The sequence below is a fragment of the Pecten maximus genome, chromosome 1 (assembly GCF_902652985.1).
Source record: "Pecten maximus chromosome 1, xPecMax1.1, whole genome shotgun sequence".
Lineage (NCBI taxonomy): Eukaryota > Metazoa > Mollusca > Bivalvia > Pectinida > Pectinidae > Pecten > Pecten maximus.
In genome coordinates this window covers 47,846,500-47,870,401 of record NC_047015.1, presented here as the reverse complement: position 1 = coordinate 47,870,401, position 23,902 = coordinate 47,846,500, and the positions used below count along the sequence as shown (strand labels likewise).

Here is a 23,902-nt window from a genome sequence, read left to right as displayed (position 1 = left end):
GGTCATGATCGGTTCTATCTAACTGATCCAACCTAATGTACATTAAAATCCAGGGTGTGATCAACATGTAAATATATCGGGGTCATGATCGGTTCTATCTAACTGATCCAACCTAATGTACATTAAAATCCAGGGTGTGATCAACATGTAAATATATCGGGGTCATGATCGGTTCTATCTAACTGATCCAACCTAATGTACATTAATATCCAGGGTGTGATCAACATGTAAATATATCGGGGTCATGATCGGTTCTATCTAACTGATCCAACCTAATGTACATTAAAATCCAGGGTGTGATCAACATGTAAATATATCGGGGTCATGATCGGTTCTATCTAACTGATCCAACCTAATGTACATTAATATCCAGGGTGTGATCAACATGTAAATATATCGGGGTCATGATCGGTTCTATCTAACTGATCCAACCTAATGTACATTAAAATCCAGGATGTGATCAACATGTAAATATATCGGGGTCATGATCGGTTCTATCTAACTGATCCAACCTAATGTACATTAATATCCAGGGTGTGATCAACATGTAAATATATCGGGGTCATGATCGGTTCTATCTAACTGATCCAACCTAATGTACATTAATATCCAGGGTGTGATCAACATGTAAATATATCGGGGTCATGATCGGTTCTATCTAACTGATCCAACCTAATGTACATTAATATCCAGGGTGTGATCAACATGTAAATATATCGGGGTCATGATCGGTTCTATCTAACTGATCCAACCTAATGTACATTAAAATCCAGGGTGTGATCAACATGTAAATATATCGGGGTCATGATCGGTTCTATCTAACTGATCCAACCTAATGTACATTAAAATCCAGGATGTGATCAACATGTAAATATATCGGGGTCATGATCGGTTCTATCTAACTGATCCAACCTAATGTACATTAAAATCCAGGGTGTGATCAACATGTAAATATATCGGGGTCATGATCGGTTCTATCTAACTGATCCAACCTAATGTACATTAAAATCCAGGGTGTGATCAACATGTAAATATATCGGGGTCATGATCGGTTCTATCTGAACTGATCCAACCTAATGTACATTAATATCCAGGGTGTGATCAACATGTAAATATATCGGGGTCATGATCGGTTCTATCTAACTGATCCAACCTAATGTACATTAATATCCAGGGTGTGATCAACATGGAGTAATCGCAAAAATCGCCCACACAACGTCTTTTCCAACATCTACTCTCGTCGGGAACATTCTCGTTGCAATAAATCTGTAAAAGATGAATACATAATTATAGTGGATATATATATAAATATGTTTAATGTAACGGGTAAAAAACATCATCGCCGCCGTCATCATCATCATCATCATCAATCATCATCATCATCATCATCATCATCACCATCATCATCACCATCATCATCATCATCATCCTCAATTATACATACCTAGCGAGGAACGGGATACCAATAGTCGATTTGTCGCCGGATGCACAGTGGAAATAAAACCATATGCTTCTCCTCAAAATTATGACAGAACTTTCTCTCCCAGTACGTGTCATCCTGAGGGAGTTCTTTAGTTAAAACCACAGACAGCTCGAGCCCATAGTTAAATAACATCATTGCGTTGGAACGTTTTGCGAAATTTGCCTCATCCTTTCTACGAGATCCGGAGGGTTTCCATAGCGACCGCCTTTTAACCTGGCATGGGGCAGTTCCACAATGACGACAGCGGGAAGGACCTGTACAAATATAGGTATTTTAAATCACATCTTCAGGAAACAAGGGTTCAGTCCATGGTATACTTACATGTATATTTTCTTCCGAGTAAAATCAACGCGAATAATTTTAAGAGGATAGCAATCCATTGAAAGTTAAAAAAGTGAATAGAACTTACGGGTTCTCCATGCCTGGAACATGGAAAACATGGTTGTCCATTTCTCCTTGGCGCCGTTTCTAATCGACGGTGCATAACCCAACAGTAAAGTTATCAGCACGAGCAGGAGGGTAATAAAAACCTCTTTCCCGATTCGCTAAAATGAAAGAAATTTATTTCACGATCACTTTATATTTTTTAACAGTAAACTTTCCAACAGCACAGATTTTTGTTTTATATTATTATTTTCTCGGGTCTGAAGTAAAGAATGGCGTCTGGTGACCAATGAATGCAATGTTCACGTAGCAGAAACGGATAAAACGAAATGCATGTGCATTCATCAACAACTATATCATTACTTTTAAACTGATGAAATATTCATGAAATGTTCCTTTCAGTATATATTTGCACATACTATTTATACGTAGATTATAAAACAATTACCCATATCAAATCAGCTCCCGCTGGACAGATTCTCTCCACATCTCTTGAGGTAAAATAATAAAACAACCTTTTGGCATATCCTGGTTCGGGCTCCACACTACACAAATAAATACATATATAAAGGTGAAGTAATTTTAAAAAATACCATTACAGTATTCATAAACTTAGAAACATCGACATCAATTTGAGGATACATTAGTGCACATGGTAATCGACGGCCAAACCAAATATAAGAAAACAGTTCTTACTTACCACGTAAAGTCCCGATAAGCAGCAGGGCCTTGGTGCATCGCGCTCAACATTACCACAAATATCAGAAACAACCTGATATTCATCGTGGTAATCCAAGATTTAATATAAAAAAATGTAAATATTAGGGGAGAGACTGATCATCTCCGCCTTGCAGATTGCTAAGCAATCTCAGCAACAGATGTGTGACGTCACAAATGGGTTAATATATTTTACCGATCATGACGTCATACTATTGTCTTCGTTTCACATGGGAGCGACCCGGTAGGACAGACGCTCGTATGATACAGATGTTTCGATTAAACATTAAATTTGATTGATTGATTTATTCATTTATTTATGCGTGTGTGTTATATCTTTTCTTTACTCTGGACAAGAAACAATTTAAACCCATAAACATTATCTGAAGAGAATAAAGAATTAGGTCAAGGGTAAGGTTGACAGGAAAACTATTCCAGGTATATTCTTCTTAAATTTTTGACAATTTATGGTCATGATATTTGGCCATTAAATTCTTCATATAATCGACATTGACCCTACTTTCAATGTCACAAGCATACAATATGTAATCCACGTTATTGGCATAACTAACCTCGAGGTTTTTGAGATATCCTAGAAATTCCTGGAAATCTCAAAGTGGGTTTACATTAATGATGGTTTCGGAGTGCCTATGCTCAAGTTTGGCTTCGGATACAGTAAGTAATTTTTGTAAACGAGATTTTTTTTCAGAATATGCTGACAGTTCCAGGTTGCGAATACTACTAAATTAAACTTCGACCCTAACTTAACAAAAAATTTTAATTTGAAATTTTCCATTGGAAAGCAATATTGGATTGAAAGCAGTAAGATACCTTAATTTAAATACGTTACCTATTACCGTCCCCCAAACGAACGAGAATCATGTGACGAATATTGTAATGTGTTGTTGTTGTTTTTTGTTGTTGTTTATTTGTTGTTTTCCCCTACATCTTTATTCTTCTAAAAACTGGATGTTTCAATATGCATTTGATTATCCATGATTCGTGTAAAGTGTTTTAGCAGTGGATATATATTCGTAAATATAATTCTGTTAGAGATCAGTGGGGAATATATAGTCTGCATTCCGACAACTGATTAAAATATAAGGATGGTCATTCTCGACGATGCTGGACGAGCTGACCTTAGTGGCTGGGTTGACATGATATATGTAAATGGTCAGTTTGACCTGTTCATTTTATCAGCAGATATAACAGTTTAATGTAGGCCGAGAATGTTAGGAAGGGGCTGCCAGGGACCTACACTAAACGTACGTTAGAGTATGCAGGGACGCGCCCCTGGAGTATGGAAGTGAAGACAGGCTTACAGGAATTTTAATTAGGAACTGAAAATAAGCTAGTTCAGAGACAAAGTAGTGTCATTTTTGTGAGTAGTTTGTGGTGGACATTTGTTTGTAGTTTAATCCGGGTACACAAGACAACTAGACTAGTCACCAGACACGAAGTTTTTTGTCAAGAATTCTTCAGCTAAATTATCCCCCTAGCTTGAAACTCCAGTATCAGACATATTCTATAGAGACCAAAATCATAAAGCTCAAATTTATTTATGATTTTAATATTCTAGAGACAGGGTCCAGTCTAACCAGACAGCATTCTCATCTGAATCTGACCTATCAGAGTTACTCCCCTTAGTAACAATAGACCAGACATCTATATCTGTCGGAATGTCTGGTATATATAAGGGCCAGAGGAAACTCAGACTAAATTTTATAATTATTACATTATGTTATATTATTTACCACGGTCGAAATGTTATTATTTTGCATTAATTGCACGAACTTAGATTACATAAATCAGAAAACCATCATGTATAAATATTAAGAATTTTTTAACAAGTTGAGTTGGAACTACATTTTCTTTCTACAGGCGATATACACACAGTCAGACTGTGCCAAGTCCAGTTTTCCCCTTTCAAGTTTAGTACGTGTATGTGTGGCTTCCACCTGGACATCTCGTCCCCCACTGCCCCGAGGCCGTGTCCATCTGTATGGATGTCGGCGAGCTTTGATGCTGGCCTGTCGGTGTGTGGTGAAGGGATCGCACGCCAAACGGGAGAACAAAATTTCACGTCATATATAAGTAGTCAGTATCTCTGGTTTTACTAATGTTTATTTTCTAGGACTTTTTTTTTTTTTTTTTTACACAATTTTGATATATTCTATCAGAGACGTCTCTGATTCTATGTACTTATATATATATATATATATCTATATAAAAGGAAAAATATTCCTCCTTCAACTGACTTAGATATACATGTCCCATTTTATCGTTAAGATCAATTTTAGGAACTCATTCTCGGTTTTATAGATGTGAAAATAAAGCGGTACCTAGTGCGATACGGTAGGAATTTGTTGTCATATTTGTTAAATGATTCACGTTTACAAGTAGATAGAGTGCAAAAAAAACCCCCAAAAAACCCAACAAACAAACAAACAAACAACTATGCTTGGAAAAGAATTTTCATTAATTTATTTCAACAGATTTTATTGACAAACAATTTTTACAAAAGGACAATTATAGTACAATGTAGTTCATAGGTTATGTACAGGTTAGATTAACATTAAAACACATAATGATGAAAATAGGAGATCAAGTGATCATTGAATTTATCATAATTTAGATTACTAGCAATAATTCGTAATTGACACAATAATACATTGAGATTTCTTGGATTACAGAAGATGAAATCACCTGAAATGTTTCTGAAAGTTGTTTGCTTTATGTTAATTTTCTTTTTGAGAGTCATCTCTCAAATGAGTGACGAAGAATGCCGGCTTGCTCTGTATAGGCGCATGGAATCGGGGAAGAAACGACTGCTGTAGATTCAAGTTCTGGATTAAGGGATATTAAAAAAATATATATATTTTTCTGCAAATGGTGATTGTAGTTTCTATGTTAATATAAAGTTCAACGATATCAAATAAAAAAATCAGGTGGTTGGTGATTTTATACATTAAAACTATCTAGTTTATGTTTAAAATGCGTAACTTTTAATTTTTTTTCAAAACCTGTTTCATTATATTTATATAAATGTCTCAGATATAATCTTTATTACTACTATTTGAACATCCAAGAAGTTTTTCATCACCAATGTTACAGAAGTTGAACAGACCAGAGATCGTGTATATAAGGCTGTATAATGTCACACGTCTCTGAACAGACAGAGGAGTCAAATTCTAAAAAAGGACTCATAAAAGAGATACTTGTATATAGAGATTCTAAAGAATTCACACTTAAAATGAGTTAGACTTATGTATCGTCTATATGTAACCCACATGAAAATTAGACTATCAAAACTGAATGGAAAAACTTTGAAGAGTTTCAGCCGAACCGCAAGTTCCCATCTGCCGAACTGTTGAAAACAGCGATTTGATTGGTCCATTGATATTTCCCGCAATCAGTCGAGACCCCAAGCTGCCATCTGACAGGAAGGAGTCTGTAGTACACACGAAGTTGAAGAGGAGACATTTGGCGGAGAAAACGACGGTTTTTCACGGTAATTACTCGCAGAAAATATTATTTACAATACTAGCGTTGTTTGTATAACACAATGCTAAACATGACCAAGACAGCATGTCATAATAATGGTTTTCACTGTCGTATCAGGGCAAAACAAGTTTATAACGGATAAGTCCGTCAATGTTTGTCAACATTAGGTACTTTGCTGTAGGAATGAAACGCTGCCATGATTTTTGTCGTTAAAATATAAGGTTTATTTTGAAGAGCAACAATACAGTAAAATATAGTGATATTTTATATATAGTGAAAATGTAAAGCGAGTAGACATAGGTCTCCTTTGTGAGTCTTGCTTGTTAGACATTCTTATTTTTCTTCAGACACATCTGCAGATTGTTTGAGATGCTGCGAGTCTAAAATATCACTGACAAGGTAGAGTAGATCCGGGTATTATCGGACAGTCCCGGCTGCTTCTTCGTGTCTCGACCACAGCGTTATTTCTCGTCAGGTGTTAACCGTGCTCTCCTCTAATGCTATCCTTCTACTTCATTTATTTCGTGTACTCTCGGGAGGTTACATAGTATTATCATAGATACATGTAATACAAAAGCAGAATCCGGAAAGGGGTACCATCGGACAGATTTGGGTATTATCGGACGGGGTTCTGGGGTGGTATCGGACATGTAGGGGAGTATCGGACACTAATTAATTTCATTAACAAAATTTTAGCAAACTAATCCAACAAAGAAATATCAGCTTAAAAATAAAGAAATAAAGAGTAACGGAGGCGGTCATCGACAGTTAAGCGTAAGTTGTTGGCGAATCACGGGAGAAATCATTGTTTTTGTTACGTTTAATAACATGCATGGGCAGTAGGACCTACTCGACAAGCGGAAAAAATAGTTATCGACAGCGTAATCAATATGTTGATATTTTTTTTTATCAAAACCTTCATCAAACATACAATTATTCTGAAGTGTGTTCTTATCTATACTTAAAAATTGATGCAAAGTAATTTGGGCCAAGTAATGCCCCCCCCCCCCCCCCCCCCCCCCCCCCCCCCCCCCCCCCCCCCCCCCCTTTTTGTACACGCATGCGCAAAACAGTCACCATTACAGAGCACTGAGATCGTAGAGCAGACGATCACATTGGTTGATGCGATTAAGTGGCTAACATTTGAACAGTATGAATGCAATGACATATACAATAGAAACTCAAACAGGAGAACATAACGTTTCAGAAGAGGAGAACATAATGAAAACGGTCAGGTTGACATGTAAGTTGTTTTACTACTAAATCGATAATTGAATTCTACAGGTGCCCGTCGTGGCGTTGAATTTACAGGTCCTGATCAGAACATGTTTGTAAACTTTAAAAAACCACTTCCAATGCTTTAATTGTAGTGTTTTGTACTGTTTGTAAGCTAAAAAAATATCTTAGTCATACTTAAGTTCTATTCAATTTTAATTGCTCCTCATCAGAAATTTTGAAACTGTATTAAAATTATTTCATAATGTATGTACAGTACACATTATACAGATTTGTAAGGATACACACATTTATAGATATTGTTAGTTTTCACTCATAACTCGTTTTGAATTTTTTCAACATAAACAATCACCATTATTTTTGTAATTTGATGTTATTACATGTATATATACATTATTTCATCAATATCATCAGTAACGAAAAACGACGGCTGTCAGTTTTTCAACATGTGTCCCAAATAAAACTGGACATATTACTGTTTATAAATAAAGAGTGAATGAATACATTAAAGATTTCAGATTATAATACAATTTTTTTTACTATGCTTTTTTCACTTTGAGTTTTTTGCTTTCTTTCAACTCTTTGACCTCTGCCCGTCTCTTTTCTCGTTGAAGCTTTCTGTCTTCCTTTGCTTGCTCCTGTCTATCCTTTGCCTCCTTTTCAGCTCTTTTGTTTAAATATATCTCGTCTGCAGTCAGCAGTCTATGGCTTGTTCTTTTTGTTTGCAGGCTTGCTTGCTGCGTTTGCTGCACTTGCCGGAAGTTTGAAGATGTTTTCAATTTCTGTGTTCCATGATGGCAACACGCTGGAAACTGACACTGGGTCGGCCGCTGGTGTTTCGAAAACACTCAACTGTCCAGTTGTGATGAGTTGTAATAAGGCACTCGCGTCCTCGATATCCACAATACCATCTTGCCCAGCAGTGGCGACTACTGACCCTTCAAACATGTTACAGATGGTAGATGGCGATTGGGACAACCCATCACCAGAAGGCGTTGAAGGTGCAGATAATGGGGATGTAAGCGCTAAAGGTGCAGATAGTGGTGATGTAAGCGCAGAAGGCGCTAGAGGCGCGGACAGAGAAGATATTGGCTGAGAAGGCAAAGACAGGTGAGATATGGCCTCAGGAGGTGCTTGAGACACAGACAGATGATCGTCAGATACCGGTATGACCACAAAAGTCGCTGGGGGTGCAGACAGATGAGATATAGTCTCGGAAGGCACAGAGGGCGCAGACGGATGAGATATAGTCTCGGAAGGCACAGAGGGCGCAGACGGATGAGATATAGTCTCGGAAGGCACAGAGGGCGCAGACGGATGAGATCCTCTCTCAGAAGCCGTTGGGTGAGCGGACGGTTGCAATCCATCAACGGAAGTTGCGGGTATAGCGGACATATTGTCGAACGGGAAAGATGGAGCAAAGGCTGATTGAGCGATTCTCTCGGCGTTGAAAGGATGAATCCCACAAACCTCAAAACCCTTTGTAATGTTATCTTTATTGACAGTTTTTATGTATGCGTTTTTGAAAAGCCTGGGCCATTCCCACTTGGTCACCATGTTGTTAGGAGAGAGGCTCATAAAATCTGTACATTGCCGATTGTACTCGCGCTGAAAGGGTCCAAAGACAGTTTTATCAAGCGGATTTAAATACTGTGTTGTGTGGGGTGGAAGGGCAAATAGATTTATATTGTTCTGTCTGGCAGCTTCTATGAGACCTAGAGTTTCGTGGGAGCTATGGCTGTCTAGGATGATCAGTTGAGGCCTCTCTGGTCCGCAATGTTTTAAGAAATGGTTCTCGAACCATTGAACACCCAAAACATCCTCCATCCATGCCTTTTTCTGGTACGTAAATTTCGTGCCATTTGGACTCTCTGATACATTATAAGCTCGTAAGGCTTTTTCTGTCAGACCCTTCACTATTACCAAAGGTGGTATGTCTTCTCCCGCTGCGTTTATGCACGCAAGCACCGTCACCCCATCCCGACAATTCCCCACTCTCCCTGGAACATTCCTCTGTCCTAACTCTGCGAGGACTTTTGAAGGCTTGTGAGTTAAAGACACATTGGTCTCATCTATGTTCCAGATAGCTTTTGGTTTTTGATGTAGGTTAAGAGATATTAGGGTTTGATTTAACGAATGGAAGTACTTCCTCGTCACCTCTAGATTTAGCATGCGCGCTCTCACATTGTTAAGAGGAGTTGGTGAACGAAGGGACACGTCGGGATGCCTCTTTGAAAAACCTTCAAGCCAGTCATTCCCCGGTACACCATTTCTAAATGGCGACTTGAGTTTCATGGCTGTGACGAGCCGAGCCATTTTTAAACATAATTGGCTCCTAGTGATGCCGAAGCCCATCCGGCCTGCGATCTTAATTTTCTCCGCGACCTCGTTCTCGACCTCCAGTGGGAAAAAGGGACGCTTCCCTGGGCTTGAACCCTCCTCTACCCGACCGGACAAACGATCTCCCAAAGTTGACTTTGGTACCCCAAATGTTATAGCTGCCTGTCGTATAGATAAGTCATGAGCTTTAACAGCGGTGACAGCTTTGTCCATTGACATATGATCATATTGGACCCGGATTCCTTTTCCTTTACGTGGCATTGTCTTTGATCTATATTGCGAAAAAAAAAACTTATTAATCGAAATTTAAAACCATGAAAAAATCAGACAAAAATCTGCCTCTACTTTCACGAACTTTCCTCATATATAATATATTAATTTAAAAAAATGTTTGTAAAGCTTTTGCCAGTTTAAAATGAACCAAAGGCAAAATCTAATATTTTTATGCTTGATACTAGTTTATTATGTCATCTGCTGATTTCAATGCGTGTCCAAAACTACTAAATGCTGCATTTTCTTTTTGACTTGAGCAAGTCCCTTATGTATAAAGAACAAACATGTATATTTTACTCAACTTTTTTATATGGTTGTACCAACATTGTGTGTTTTATTTGTATGTTGAAAAATGGTAGATGCAGTCTTAAATAAAGTTTGAATGCCTTTTCCAGTGATTCAATTGTAATATTTTGTAATTTGTGCAAGCTAACAGGGCTTAGCAATAATTCTGCTTCTTTTGATAGACAAACAATGTAGACGCCTACATTGTCATAATTGTTACTACTGACTATGTATGCAGTTTCAATATGTGGGTTAGTCCTGTTTTGAACAGACATGGAGTCCAGCAATGTCAAATGAATTGCTATATGGAGTGTCCGATGAACCCCTAAAACAAATTTGACTTCAATTTTGTATTAGGGGTTTATCGGACACTTTTTAAATGGATATTTCTTGCTTTTTATGATCATTTATTACAAATGTTATATGAATATAGATTAAATTGAGTTACATATATTTGTTTGACTGTAAATTGTATCAGTGTGACCGTTACGACATAAGGACTTTGATAGTTTGACTTACGTCGTGTGTCAGTAGCAGACGCTCTTTTCTGTGCAGGAAACGGAAGTAGAACCCGAATGCGTATCGATACTCCTCGGGAATTATTAGGACACGAACATGTATTCATTGTCGGTGAATACGGGTCTGTCAACGGGTGGGAAAGAAACAAAGGCACGCTGCATACAAAACCCGAACGGCAACTACCGCCGATGAAATAAGTATTGGATGATACAAAATAGTGTCCGATGAACCCCGGGTGTCCGATAATACCCGGATCTACTCTATGTTGTTTCCGTCGAATGATAATTTATTTGATATGAAAGTGCAATTTTAACGAGAAATATTAACTTTAGACGAATACTTTTAATAAAAACATATCGGTTGATGACTTAATTTGCATTTGTTGTAGGCTACAAATTACAGAAAAAATGAAAATAGATGAATATCATATTGGAGACAAATTTCCTTCATCGTGTATTGTCATGTCTAGAATTTCGTTAAAATTGCACCACTGTCTTTCTTTTGTTTTTAATATCATCTATATCATAAATTGTATTAGTGTAATTTACAAATGCCACCATCAAAGACACCAAAAAACTACGACAAATGCACTCAAACCTTGGAGGTCTGTCGCAGAACACAGAAGAAGAAAACAAGAAGACCAACGAAGAATTTGAAGAAGGGAAACGACTATATGATATTACCTCTTCCTCTTCGACATGATTAGTAAACTTGTAGCAAATTAGGAAATTGTGTAAACTTTTGAGACTGAAATATATATTCATAATATACTTAAGGTTTAACATAATTCTTTAAGGTTTAACATAATTCCTTCCCCTCGTTCATGCAAATATGGTCATGAATCATTGAATGCGCGTGAAAATAAATTTCAGGTAAGCATTGAGGTTACCAAATTGCTATTGATAATTTGATAGCATCTGAATGGTCAAGGACAAATGAGAAAGATAAGCCTTTGCAATGGATCGATCTATCCTTCATCATTTTTTAACTTTATGCAAACTTCTCAATAACCAATGCAGGGGACTCAGGACCAGGATACTGGGATGATAGTAAAAAGGGGTGAAAATTTAATTTGTTCAAATGAATGACCTTGAGGCTACTTTGAAGATCTCTGGGGTTCAATTATTAGTCAAAGGAATCCTGTCCAAGGTCATGATATTGTGACTGGATGGTTCTATATTTTGTCATAATATTGTGCCAGTTACATAGTGGGATAAAGATTAGGGTAACCTGTTTGTTCAAATAAGTGACCATGACATACTAGTAGTTCAGCAAGTTCACAGAGGTCAAAAGTGTTATAGTGCTTAAACAAATTAAACTAAATGGGCAAGGGACCTGGAGTTATGATATTTGGGAGTTTATCAAAATGAAAATTACTTGTAAGGTCACAGGGGTAAGATATGTCAAGTTTTCAGATACCAATAGTATGCTTGTAAGAAAATGTATTAAAGTTCTTAAAATTAATTGCTTTAAATTTTAAGGTTGCAAGTGGCAGATGTGTTGAAATTTTAATCAATTTCTTCTAAGTTACCATGCTATTTGGTACCGTGAGATGCGCACACACATTAGAATGAATAGAAGTATGGGGATTATTCAAATGAATGACCTTGTCCTACTTTGCAAGGTCACAGGGTGTTGGTACTTTGATGTAGGTTCCCTGCATGCTTCTGTATCAATTGGCCAAAAAATGATTAATATGAGTTTGATACTTGTTTCATTAAAAGTTTGTAAAATTAATAGTTTTAATTAGGAATTTGTCCAGGTTGCTGGAATTAAAGTGAATTGTGTTAAAATCTTTTAGATGACTTTTCAACTAACCAAGAGTCCAATTTTTTTTTTGTATGCTGGGGTAGTTAAAGGGCCATCAAACTTGTGCAAATGAAAGACCCTTGATAGTTTCAAGATCACTATACATAGAGAAATTCTATGTTGCCATCTTTCATGCAATTTGTTCTAATTAATGAACCAGTCGATGGTTCAAATAGGACATGCTGTTACTTTCCGCTATGGCCGATTGGTTAAGATGTCCCAACACTTAATCACTAGCCATCCACTTCTAGGTTGCGGGTTCAAAACCCACGTTGGGCAGTTGCCTGGCACTGACTGTAGGTCAGTGGTTTTTCTCTGGGAATTCTGGCTTTCCTCCACAGACACATCCTTAAATGACCCTGGCTGTTAATAGGACATAAAACAAAATAAACTAATCCAAATGTTGCTTTCTCATCATAACCAACTTTTTCAACTATCAGAACTTAAGTTTCCATTAATGCCATAAAAATGTTAGGTTCAACAAGGAAAAGTTAAAGCTAGTAGGGGAATATATTTGATATGCTTGAATAAGTATATGATTCCAGTGAATTTTTTGTTATCGTGAATCTGGAATATTTAAAAAAAAAAGTCTTGAAAGGAAAATTTCAAAGGTTATCACTTTTGGCAACAGCTGTAAAGTTTCTATTTACAAACAAAGGATTTGTATGTAAATTGATGAAAAAAAGGTGACACTGATGCATGGAAAAAAAACATGTCGCTCTAAAACACTGCTCATAGACTTCTGTCGTGACAAAACAAAATTCTAAGATACTTTGAGATCTTTCGTTTGTATATGTACCCTTGTTTTTCGAGACTCTATTTTCCATTTATGTTACATGTTCTCATCCTCTCGCTGATATTATCCCACAGTCTTATATCCAATCAAATGTCTGCTTTCATTTTCAGTTTGACCAATCATGAAATAGAATGACCCTCCTATGGGAGTGATGGTGTGTTATTTTGCTAAAAATAGCATTTAAAAGAGAAAAAAAAGAAAGGATAAACATGTACAAAATAGCATTGATTCAAAGTGCCAGTCAATACTAAATTCCTTTTTGGAAATGTCATAATGTGACTGAATGCAAATCCAGCAATCACGGACGAGTAGAAAGCTTAATGATAATGAATGGAGTTGCATAATTGGTGAAGATGACAACAAAATCAGAGGTTCCTCCTTTGACATTATTAATGGCCCATGAAGCCTGCGTCATATCAATCATCAAACTGTCAGAAAACCTAACAATGTTGAAGAATGTAGAGTTTGACTTGCTGAATGTCTTGAATGAAAAAAAAAGATCATTTGCATTCATTTTGTCTGTGTGACAAAAACTAATGTTTTTGTGAAAGGTACTCGTAATATTTTGATAACAGGATTGAATGAATTATATAGGCATTAGCCTGTAGTCCAAACCCATTGAATTCATTAAATCTTCGTGAAATGAAATTTAAAAAAAGGATTGAATGAATTGTGATCAATCATTAAAACAATCTTATCCGAGACAAAAAAGGTATTGCAACAGAGAAAAACACTGGGAATTCTGCAGCAGATTTTACTGCTACCAAAGATATGTGCAAATATTCTGCAAATTGAGTTAAGATTTGCATCAGAAGCAAGAAACAAAATCCATTTTGAGTAAATAATTGAATGAAATGTAAATTTTAATATCATTTTACTTTGTTCTGTGTGATTTTTTTTGGGGGGGGGGGGGGGGGGGGGGGGCAATAATAATTAGTAATACACATAATTGATAAAAACTGCTTCTTAGTGTTGCCTTGTATAAGCAACAGGTGATACCTTGACAACAAAACTGGAAAGTTTTTAGAGTTACACCTTGAGGATGAAGCTCGTATCAATACAGTCTGTTGTTCTGTCTGTGTGTCTGTCCAGATGTTGGTTTCCAGAAGATAACTTTAGAAAAGATGGATAGATTTAAATGAAAATTCATTTTCATGTTAGGTTATGAGGTAATACAGAATGGGAATGAGGATGGGGTCGAAAGGTCAACTGTGAAGGTCACTTGCTAAAAAAATATTTCGTCAAATTTTGGTTTCGGGATGATAAATTGTGAAAGGGTTGACCAATTGTATTGAAACTTGATGCAATCTAATATTATCAGAAAAGACATAGGGCTAAATTGAGTTTGGGGTCAAAATGTCAACTGTGCAGGTCACTTGCTAGAATATATGTCTATCAACATTTTTAGGGACCTGCATCAAAGATTAAAATTAAAAAAATTGTCAGAATAACACCAGTAGTCTATGACCTAACTTGCCAAGTCAAAAACTTGAACACAAAGTCAAAGGTCACTGTCACCATACTAACTGTAAGCTTGTTTAAAATGTAAATAAACATATCTGTTTTGATGTGTACATTTTAAGAAAGTATTATTTGCATGTTATGTTTCAATACAATGATTAAAATGCTCTACTTTTGGAATTACAGTAACACAATTTAGTAAAACCAAGAACTGGCTACAATTGCCACTGTTCAGTTGGAATAGGGTCTCGGTGTTGAACTGTCAAATGTAACACTGAAAACATGATGAACATGTCATTCTGTTTAAATTTACTGACAGTGGAATACTGAAACAATTACTGGTTAAATTTGAGCAGTCCCTGTGAGACCAGCTTTATGTTCTGTTCTCTAACCTAGATATTCCTGAGTATAAAACTGGTAGTTATTCAGGACTGCTAAATTCTTAACAGTGGGAGGACTGGTTTATCTGCCAATATGATATGTATGATGTGATAAAGTGTTGGTGTCATGCTGATTGTTGGTGAGCTTCAAACAGCAGCATAATTCAGTGAGGTAGCATTACTAAATTAAACTTCTCAATTATCCCAAGGATGCAGATACAAACATGTCACATTTTACCAAAACACACGTACAGCTCTCAGACTGGAATAGTTTGAAAATTAGAAAAGAATAATCGTATCTGTGTCAGTTTATAAAAGAACAAAGATTCTTTAACAAGCAAGGCCAGTGTTTGGCCATGTGTGCATCACATACCTGCTGCGTCTGTTGAAACAAGTGAGCAATATCTAAGTTAAGAGACAAACTATCATAACAAACTGCTCTTTACCTTAGTCTGAACCTCCAGGCATGTCCAAGCATACCTTCCATCAAAATACTTTCATCCAAATGATATAAGTTGATTGTAGTTACTGCTGGTAAGTATAGATATCTCATAAACAGGGGTTTAAGAATAAAAAAAAGAACCTCCCAATTCCAACCATTTACATTGAATTATGCTTACAACTAAAGAAAACGTGAAAAAAATGTGCATTTAAAAAAAGCCTGTAATTGAATACTTTATCATGATATTTCTGATGGTCCCTAGCTGGTTTTGCTAGAATACACAACACAATACCAAATCACTAAGGAAATACCTTATATAAGTTTTAAATCTTGTATTAAAGTTGAATGAAATTTGTGATTTATTTGACTCATTGATTCCAAGGGATATTTGACTTGTTTGGATGCATCTGAGTTTTGTGATATTAGTAATTAAACTATTAAATTTTAACCATTGATCAAAATGAAACCCTGGACTTACCACTGGGCCATGCAAAGAAAAACAAATCTTCCCAAAGTAGCTTTCAACAAGTATGATAACCTAGGTATCTTTTTTCACCTTTGAACAATTTACTTTCATATATTACATAAACTTGAATTTCTTTGATAATGATATTCATATTTTGTGGTCATTTCTATGTAAAATTTGATATTTTGGTTTTCTGATTTCAGAAGTGCATTTCATTGGAGAACCATGGCTCATCGTAAGAAAAAGCTTTCATTGTCGGAGAGGTTTGGGACCATTGGATCTGGTACAGACTTTCATAATAAGGCCCGTAACAATTCAGAAATGGTCAGCAAGCTACAGAAACAGATCACAGAAGTAGTGAGGAAAAGAACTGGAGAATATGACCGGGAATCCCAAGCAAAAATGATAAGCGAGGAGATTTCTGATATCCAGCAAAGGTTTGATGATGTTCCTGTGGCCAGTCAGAAGTTCAAACCATTTAAAGTTGAGCTTAAAGTAAACATCAGCAACAAGAATGCAGAACAACAAATAAACATGAATAGAAATGAAACTGCATGTAATGCCAGGAACCTGAATGAGTCATACATTCCTCCATCATGTAAGGCTGATCAAAAAGAGAAACGTCTAGGAAGATGGGATTGGATTTTCATCCAAGTATATTTCTGATTCGGAATGTAATCTTATGAAAGACTGTCAATCAAAGAGCAATGAAAGGAGTATGACTGCAACAGGTTCCATAAAAGATGAACTAAATGTCAAGATAATTTTGCAAGAAACCTCTGGTAAATGTGAGAGTGATGAAAGAGGTGCTATTATTCCACCATTGCCAGAAGTATACCTGAAAACATCACCATCTGATTCACTTCAGTCTTGTGATAGTGAATTGAACTCGCAAAATACAGCGAAATTAATGCCAGCATTTCAAGAAGAGCAGGAAGTAAATCTAAGCAAAAGCCAAGACCACAAACAGAATCCTCAGTCCTGGAAGAAAACAAGTAATGCTGACAACTATACTGAAACCAACAGTGATAAACAAGAAGCAGATTTCAACAAAACAAACAGTGATGATCAGCTCTTCAATATTAATAATGACTGTGCTCAGTCTAGTCAGAAAAATAGAACAGGCTCTGAGGCAAGTCCAGATTTCAAAAAGAAACAAGTCTACAAGAAGACAAGCCCAAACTTCAAGAATAGGAAAATATTTAAAAACAAGCCCAAATGTCGACAGAGGACAAGCTTCAAAAACAAGCCCAAATGTCAACAGAGGACACACTTCAAAAACAAGCCCAAATGTCGACAGAGGACACGCTTCAAAAACAAGTCCAAATGTCAACAGAGGACACACTTCAAAAACAAGTCCAAATGTCAACAGAGGACACACTTCAAAAACAAGCCCAAATGTCAACAGAGGACACGCTTCAAAAACAAGTCCAAATGTCAACAGAGGACACACTTCAAAAACAAGTCCAAATGTCGACAGAGGACAAAGTTTAAAGACAAGTCCCAATTTCAACAAAGGAATAGGCATTCAAAACTTCAACACTGATCAAGATTGCATGGCAAGTCCAAATATGAATAAAGAAAAAGGCTTTCAGACAAGTCTTGATTTAAACAAAAACAACAATGCTCTGGTATCTGAAAACTTCAGTAAAGGACAAGGTAGTAAAAATAGTCCAAGCTTCAGCAATGCTCCAAATTTCTGCAGGAGACGAAACAATATTCAGACCAATCCAAACATGAGACAATGTTCTGATGCCAGTCCATACCCTAACAAGGGACAAGAGTTTCAACCGAGTTCAAACATTACCAGGGAGAAAGGCTTTAAAGGCAGTCCAAACTTCAACCAGACAGTAGGATTTCAGACAAGCCCAAATTTTAAACGGAATGTTCCAAAATCCTTTGGGCCAGGGAAGCTACAGGATACAGAGACTAATGTTCAGCGAAATCATGCCAGTACCTTCTCAACTGATGACTCGCATGCAATTTATGACACTCAGGACCAGTTCTACAACCACCAGAGAGGAAATTGGCTACCGAAAGGTAGACAAAAAAGAGTCCACTTTCAAAACAAGACTGGATTTGGAGGTCATCCAATGAATCAGCAAGGGCCATATACCTCCAATTCCATACGCCATTACCATGGTAACCAACCAAGACAAAGAAATCCTGAAACATCCTACAAGCACGAACAGCCTGTTGGGTGCTCTCCCAGTAAACAGTTAGACAATACAGGTGGTTTTGGCAAGAGACATGCATCTCCACTTCCTTCCAACCAGTATATGGCACCAGCAAAGAAAAGAGTTCTCAACTCTGATCCTTTGAACAAGGACGTTCCTTCATTTCAGAGCAGACTTTCATATGCAGAAAAGAATATGCCATCCAACCCACCATGGCAGGGAAAGCAATATGCTACCTCTGGTAATGCTTATGCTGGAAATTGCAATCATCCATATGGATATTACCCAGGTCATGTTGGACCAAATGCACCACCTCAACCATCTGTTGCTGGTAACTACGGGCTGGCACTCCATGGCCCTTTCACACCAAAGACTTGGAACATGTCAGACCAGAAGTTTACACCAGCCTATGAAAGTACAAACATACACACCCTTGACAACACATTTCACAATTTGAATGAAACTTCTTCTACAAAGCAATACCTTTTCAGCAAGATGCTCGGCCAAAATGATGCAATGAAACCTGCAGGAGATCTATTGAAACATACTGAAGATGCTGTGAAGCCTTTCGGAGTTAACATGAAATCTGCTGTGAAGCCCACTGGAGATGTCCTGAAACCCACTGGTTTTTATCAGGAAATAGCAAATGAAACTTCAGGAACAGGACAAAATGAAAAGGAAGAAACTGAATTAGTTTCCACTCTTCTAACACAATGCCAAGCAATGGCTCAAAAAGATGATGACAGACAAGCATTAAATACAATTTTTAACATCATCCATCAAGAGATGGGTCACCAGACTCTTCAAACTGCTGTTAAGAACAATATCTCGAGTACTGACCATATGCCAGAACAAACAAGAAGCACTTCAGATTCATATGGTGATGACGCTAGATTCAGCCCGACCTCTTCAAGCCCAGATGCTGCTTCTAAACTTGGTGGAAACATTCGATTTGAAGGAAGAACACTTCTCAAAGGGGGAGTGAAACCACGCCATATACCGAAGACATTGGTCAACAAACAGGATGATGATCCACCGAGGGATCCCAGACCAGAAAAAGATGGTAAATCAAAACCATTGCAAGCCAGAAAAATGAAGGATTTGCCACTGCCGCCTTTTTTCATTGAATTTGTTGCAACAGAGAAATTTGGCAAGAAGAGAATTGAAGGGAAACCAAACCAAGTGATTGAAGGTAATGCTGAGAAGAGTATGAATGCAGTCAGCAACTCGTGTATTCTATCATCTGAGTTTGAAACAAAGGATCTCAAAATTGACTTTGGGAAAGTGGACAGCTTGAATATAGTTTCAAACAATGGTATTGAACAACAACAGACAGCACATGGTGGCCTGATTTCAGACACTAAACCACAGGATTGTGACGCTGATCGTTTGGAGAGGAGAAAAACTGAAGTGATATCTCCTATCTTGCCACTTATTACTGTAAGGCGAGAGCCAGGTTTGAATGTAAAAGATAATGCTTGTGTTGATGTGTGTCCTCGAGACCCTCGATTGAGGGCCACAAGTATTTCCAAGAAAAGGGAGAATAATCCAATTGTTGACTTACCAGTAATTAGGTATGAGGAATACAGTGTGGAAAAACCGGAACCTCCAGATAATGGTCGTGAGAAAGGTCAGGAATGTGTTCCAGAGCCAAAAAATGCACTTTGTGGTGATTTCAAAGGACAGGATGAAGCCTATCTATTGACAAATGTAAATAGAGATGGGCCTAGATCTCTCCAAAGAAACAGTTCACCATTTTACAGAGATACCAACAAAAGGGAGACCAGCATTCCTAGGAGTGTTTGCGAGAGAAATTCACATCACTCGGATCGAAAGGATTCAGCTAAACAGTTTTCTGAGAATTTACCTACACAGCAACGTAGGTACTCTGGTAGCTACAGTACTAAAGAGGTTGATAGATTCAGTGGTTCTCCGTCTAGAAGGTGCAGTAGATTTTCTACTGAACGTTCGTTAAGTAGATCTAGAAGTAGTTCTAGAAGTAGGGATGAAGAATGGACTGAAAAGGAAGTGGCAGTAAGGAGGACTGACAGAGTCAACTTCTCCCATGGAAATGTGCACCAATCACATTCCTATGAACGAGAAACTTTAGTATACAAAGACAGACATGGCGAGTGTTATGAAAACCAATTTCATGAAAGACACGAGTATGACAGGAGGAACAGTGAGAGACGTTCCATGTCCCCTGGAACTTGTAGGTATTTGAAAAGGAGAGATTTTGAGAGGAAGAACACACCTCCATCATCTATAAATAGAAATGTATACAGAAATAGGTATCACGGTAGCAGAAACCGTAACTACTCTGAAGGAAGCGATTATCCAGAATCATGCTCATCACCTTTACGCTGAACACTTAAGAGTTTTCATTTTCATTTTGGCAAATAATGGATCTATCCATGTATGTATCATCTTCTCAGGGAGAGATTAATTTGTGTGTATTTTACAAATCTGTACTAGTGCTAGACGGATAGTTGATACCCGTGTTTCTGTTAATTGAGAGATTATCTAGATTCTGGATCTCCACTTCTATACAGATTCCATAGCTTTGCTCCAAGCATTTTGGTACTCCTAAATTTGGCGATGTTTTCATTTTTATGCTGCTTGACCGTAAAAATATTCCAGAAAGTTTATATACTATTATAATATTTATTTTGTTCTCTAAAGTGAGAGAACAGCAGAGTTGTGGTTTACACTGAACATTGTAGGTGTTCAGGTGTTCTATACTCATGATAGGAGTGATTTACTGATAATGTTAATAATCATAAGATTTAAGGTTCACTAGTGACGTGTACAGAATGTAGTACATTACTTTGTTAGACTGATGTTTCTATCATCATGTGATCTTTATTATTTTATGTTTTTGTTCTACCTCTGTACGTAGATCCAATGAGAACAATTCTATTGAAGGAATATATGTCGAGTACTATATCAATACACATACATGTACAGTAAACCTAGTCTAATATTGGTACAGTGTATATTGGGTAACTGTTCAATTTTTTTCTTGTGAAAAGAACCAATTAAGATGAGTATACAAGCATTCTGACATCCTATAGCCTGACCAGTTACATGCATGAATGATCTAATCATAGCTTCTTGCTCCAGTACATTTTTCCTTTGAATGAATGTTGGGCATATTTTTTTTATGACTAGTTATTTTTCTAATGCTAAATCTAACTAAAGATATCTTCAGACTTAATGAAACTTCAAACAAATGAACTGAAATTAAGTCACTGTGACCTTCACCTAAAGGTCATGTTCAAGATGTTAGGGCAGTTTATGTTCATCAAGGTAAAACTCTTGAAAGATATTTTGATTAAACTTTTAACTTGCCTTTATCACCCCGAGTGTTTGTGCAGTCAGTTCAATACATGTAATGTATGTACAGTGCAACTTCCGAAAACCGAACCTTCTAAAAACCGAACACCTCTGAATACCGAACGAATTGTCATTGTACGGAATTGGTCCTTCTTTATTATAGTATTAAAAAACTTCCAAATACCGATCCCTCTGAATTCCGAACACCGGACTGATTTTGTATCCGGTTCCTGTTAAAATATACCAAAAATTACTTCTGAAAACCGGCCTTACCTGGGCGATTATGACACGAGGTCAGGCCAGTCAACCGTGAAACAACAACTGTGACGGGTATTGTGTGAAGCCTTATTGTCTCGGGACCTACGTAGGTGATTTGTACAGGTATCCAATATATACCCCAAGGGGGCATTATGACTGAAGGCCTAGTGTATAATCAACACGACAATTATGAAACAATGCCACACTTCATTGAAGCGCGTCGGTTCGTTTATCTTCTCAATGCAAGTAGAGCTAGAAGCCTGAGTTTCGCATTTAATTTAAATGAGGCCCAAAAGGGGTTGTTTTCGTAAAGAAGCCCGTGATGTTTTTTTAGACAACAGCGATGTCGGAAATACGACCAGTATCATCTGATCAATTTTAATTGATATTGAAACAAAACATCTTCACACCCTTTAATATTATTTGATGTGTAAAATATTCTGTATCGGACTATTGGCCCCATCCACATGACGTGGCTTCACCGGATGTAACAAAATGTAGGCCGATCGTAAAGTGTAGTTGTACATGTGAAAATACTGTTTAAAACTATTGTTATAGTCATTTGCCTTTCTTATATATTCTGCAATATATACATTGATTAACTTTCATAATATGCATATTATTCAGACAATCCAAATTGTCTAAGTATGTACGTGCCGTTTTGTAATCGGGTGCATTCTAATAAAACATCGTCCAACTAATTATATCCGGAATTTGACCGGTCATTTTTCGATCAACTTCTCCAAACCGAACCCTCTATAAACCGAACAAATAGTCATGTCCCATGCATGTTCGGTTTATAGAGGTTCCACTGTATTGCATTCAGTGCTGAGGCGGATTGTAAAACAAAATGGCTGACATTTGACTGTTCTTATTATGGGTGGTTATATTGGCTGTTGCTATTTTTCAAGAATAAATGGATTGTTTCATTTAGGTGCTTAATTAGACTGATGGGATGGCCTGATGGCCAACAGGCAGTCATCTGGGATTTTTACATTTGCAAGTTAATTGTCACTATTTCTTGGAATCTCCAGACAATTTAAAGTGACTTAGATAGAACATCTCAAGAAATCGTTACAAAAATCAAACATGTTATATCTTTTGTACGTACAAGTACAAATGATTTTCTTGGCAGGAATAGCAATATTGTTGTGCAATATTGGTTCTTGCAATGTGCATATCAAGAGATCTGTTCATACATTTTGTTTAAAATTGAAATTTTATCCTACATAATGCATTTAATTTGCAGCTATTCAAAATTGTGAGATCAATTTCAAATCCTTTGTTTTCAATAATTACATTACTAAAAAATTTATGAAGTTGATCATCAAAAATATTTTCCTATGAAAAGCAATTTATAGATCAATATGCTGTATTTTTTTTATGTACTTGAGGCATTTTGTTTGTCATGAATATGGATATACATGCATCTTGCATTCTATGTTTATGTCTGCATGTAGAGCACATGTACTTACTTTGTGATAAAATAACCAGTAGCTAGTGTGAAGTATTCTTACTGAGTAATACAAAAATCACAGATACAAGATGTATATTATATTATGATGTAACTTATGAAAATTGCAATGCACATGTTGTTGAATATGTACTTTATTGATGGGATTGATGATGGCATTGTTTGAATGTACCAGATAGTTTAATTTGAATTTAAATGCATAAGATGGATGATTGTTGAATGCTGTTTTAAGGGCAGTAAAAATTACTTTGCAAGAATTAATGCACCAGTATCCTTGTATATATATATATATATATATATGTGATGAGAAATCGCATATCAAATAGTTCTGAAATTTGAATTCAAATTTTCAGTGTCAAGAATTTTTTTAGATATTACAAAAACACCATTCTCAATTATTTTCAAAGTGTGTAATCATTCAATCATTGTCTCAATATTGTTATGTAATTACATTGTGATCTCAAATTCTTAAAGAGTTAATTTCTCCATATAACTGCACTGTCACATGTTCAAAGGCCAAGGCCAATAACAATTATTTATGTGTACAGTGTATAGTGTAACT

General features: G+C 36.7%; 4 protein-coding genes across 4 annotated transcripts; 2 read left to right on the top strand and 2 right to left on the bottom strand.

Moving 5' to 3' along the window:
• Positions 1-1,042: 1,042 nt before the first annotated feature.
• Positions 1,043-2,775, bottom strand: LOC117328195. Its single transcript, XM_033885664.1, has 4 exons — positions 2,568-2,775; positions 2,316-2,412; positions 1,893-2,028; positions 1,043-1,737 (listed from the first exon to the last, which is right to left on the bottom strand). The coding sequence occupies exons 1-4, from the start codon at positions 2,648-2,650 to the stop codon at positions 1,445-1,447; spliced, it is 609 nt and encodes a 202-aa protein (XP_033741555.1). The 5' UTR covers positions 2,651-2,775; the 3' UTR covers positions 1,043-1,444.
• Positions 2,776-6,009: 3,234 nt separating this feature from the next.
• Positions 6,010-21,653, top strand: LOC117336290. Its single transcript, XM_033896781.1, has 3 exons — positions 6,010-6,095; positions 6,436-6,487; positions 16,299-21,653. Exon 3 carries the CDS (start codon positions 17,094-17,096, stop codon positions 20,637-20,639), a length of 3,546 nt encoding a protein of 1,181 aa, XP_033752672.1. The 5' UTR covers positions 6,010-6,095; positions 6,436-6,487; positions 16,299-17,093; the 3' UTR covers positions 20,640-21,653.
• On the top strand, positions 7,133-10,327 carry LOC117336298. The gene is made up of 2 exons (XM_033896791.1): positions 7,133-7,331; positions 8,053-10,327. Exons 1-2 carry the CDS (start codon positions 7,241-7,243, stop codon positions 8,418-8,420), a joined length of 459 nt encoding a protein of 152 aa, XP_033752682.1. The 5' UTR covers positions 7,133-7,240; the 3' UTR covers positions 8,421-10,327.
• LOC117315461 lies at positions 8,448-9,925 on the bottom strand. The gene is made up of 2 exons (XM_033869695.1): positions 8,562-9,925; positions 8,448-8,457 (listed from the first exon to the last, which is right to left on the bottom strand). Exons 1-2 carry the CDS (start codon positions 9,923-9,925, stop codon positions 8,448-8,450), a joined length of 1,374 nt encoding a protein of 457 aa, XP_033725586.1.
• Positions 21,654-23,902: the final 2,249 nt, after the last annotated feature.

Coding starts and splice junctions, on each gene's coding strand:
- LOC117336298 (XM_033896791.1), top strand. CDS start 7,241: ATGAATGCAATGACATATACAATAGAAACTCAAACAGGAGAACATAAC. Junction 7,332..8,052: donor GAAAACGGTCAGGTTGACAT/GTAAGTTGTTTT, acceptor TTTTGTTTGCAG/GCTTGCTTGCTGCGTTTGCT.
- LOC117336290 (XM_033896781.1), top strand. CDS start 17,094: ATGCTGACAACTATACTGAAACCAACAGTGATAAACAAGAAGCAGATT.
- LOC117328195 (XM_033885664.1), bottom strand. CDS start 2,650: ATGAATATCAGGTTGTTTCTGATATTTGTGGTAATGTTGAGCGCGATG. Junction 2,413..2,567: donor GCTTATCGGGACTTTACGTG/GTAAGTAAGAAC, acceptor TTATTTGTGTAG/TGTGGAGCCCGAACCAGGAT. Junction 2,029..2,315: donor CGGGAGCTGATTTGATATGG/GTAATTGTTTTA, acceptor CTTTCATTTTAG/CGAATCGGGAAAGAGGTTTT.
- LOC117315461 (XM_033869695.1), bottom strand. CDS start 9,925: ATGCCACGTAAAGGAAAAGGAATCCGGGTCCAATATGATCATATGTCA.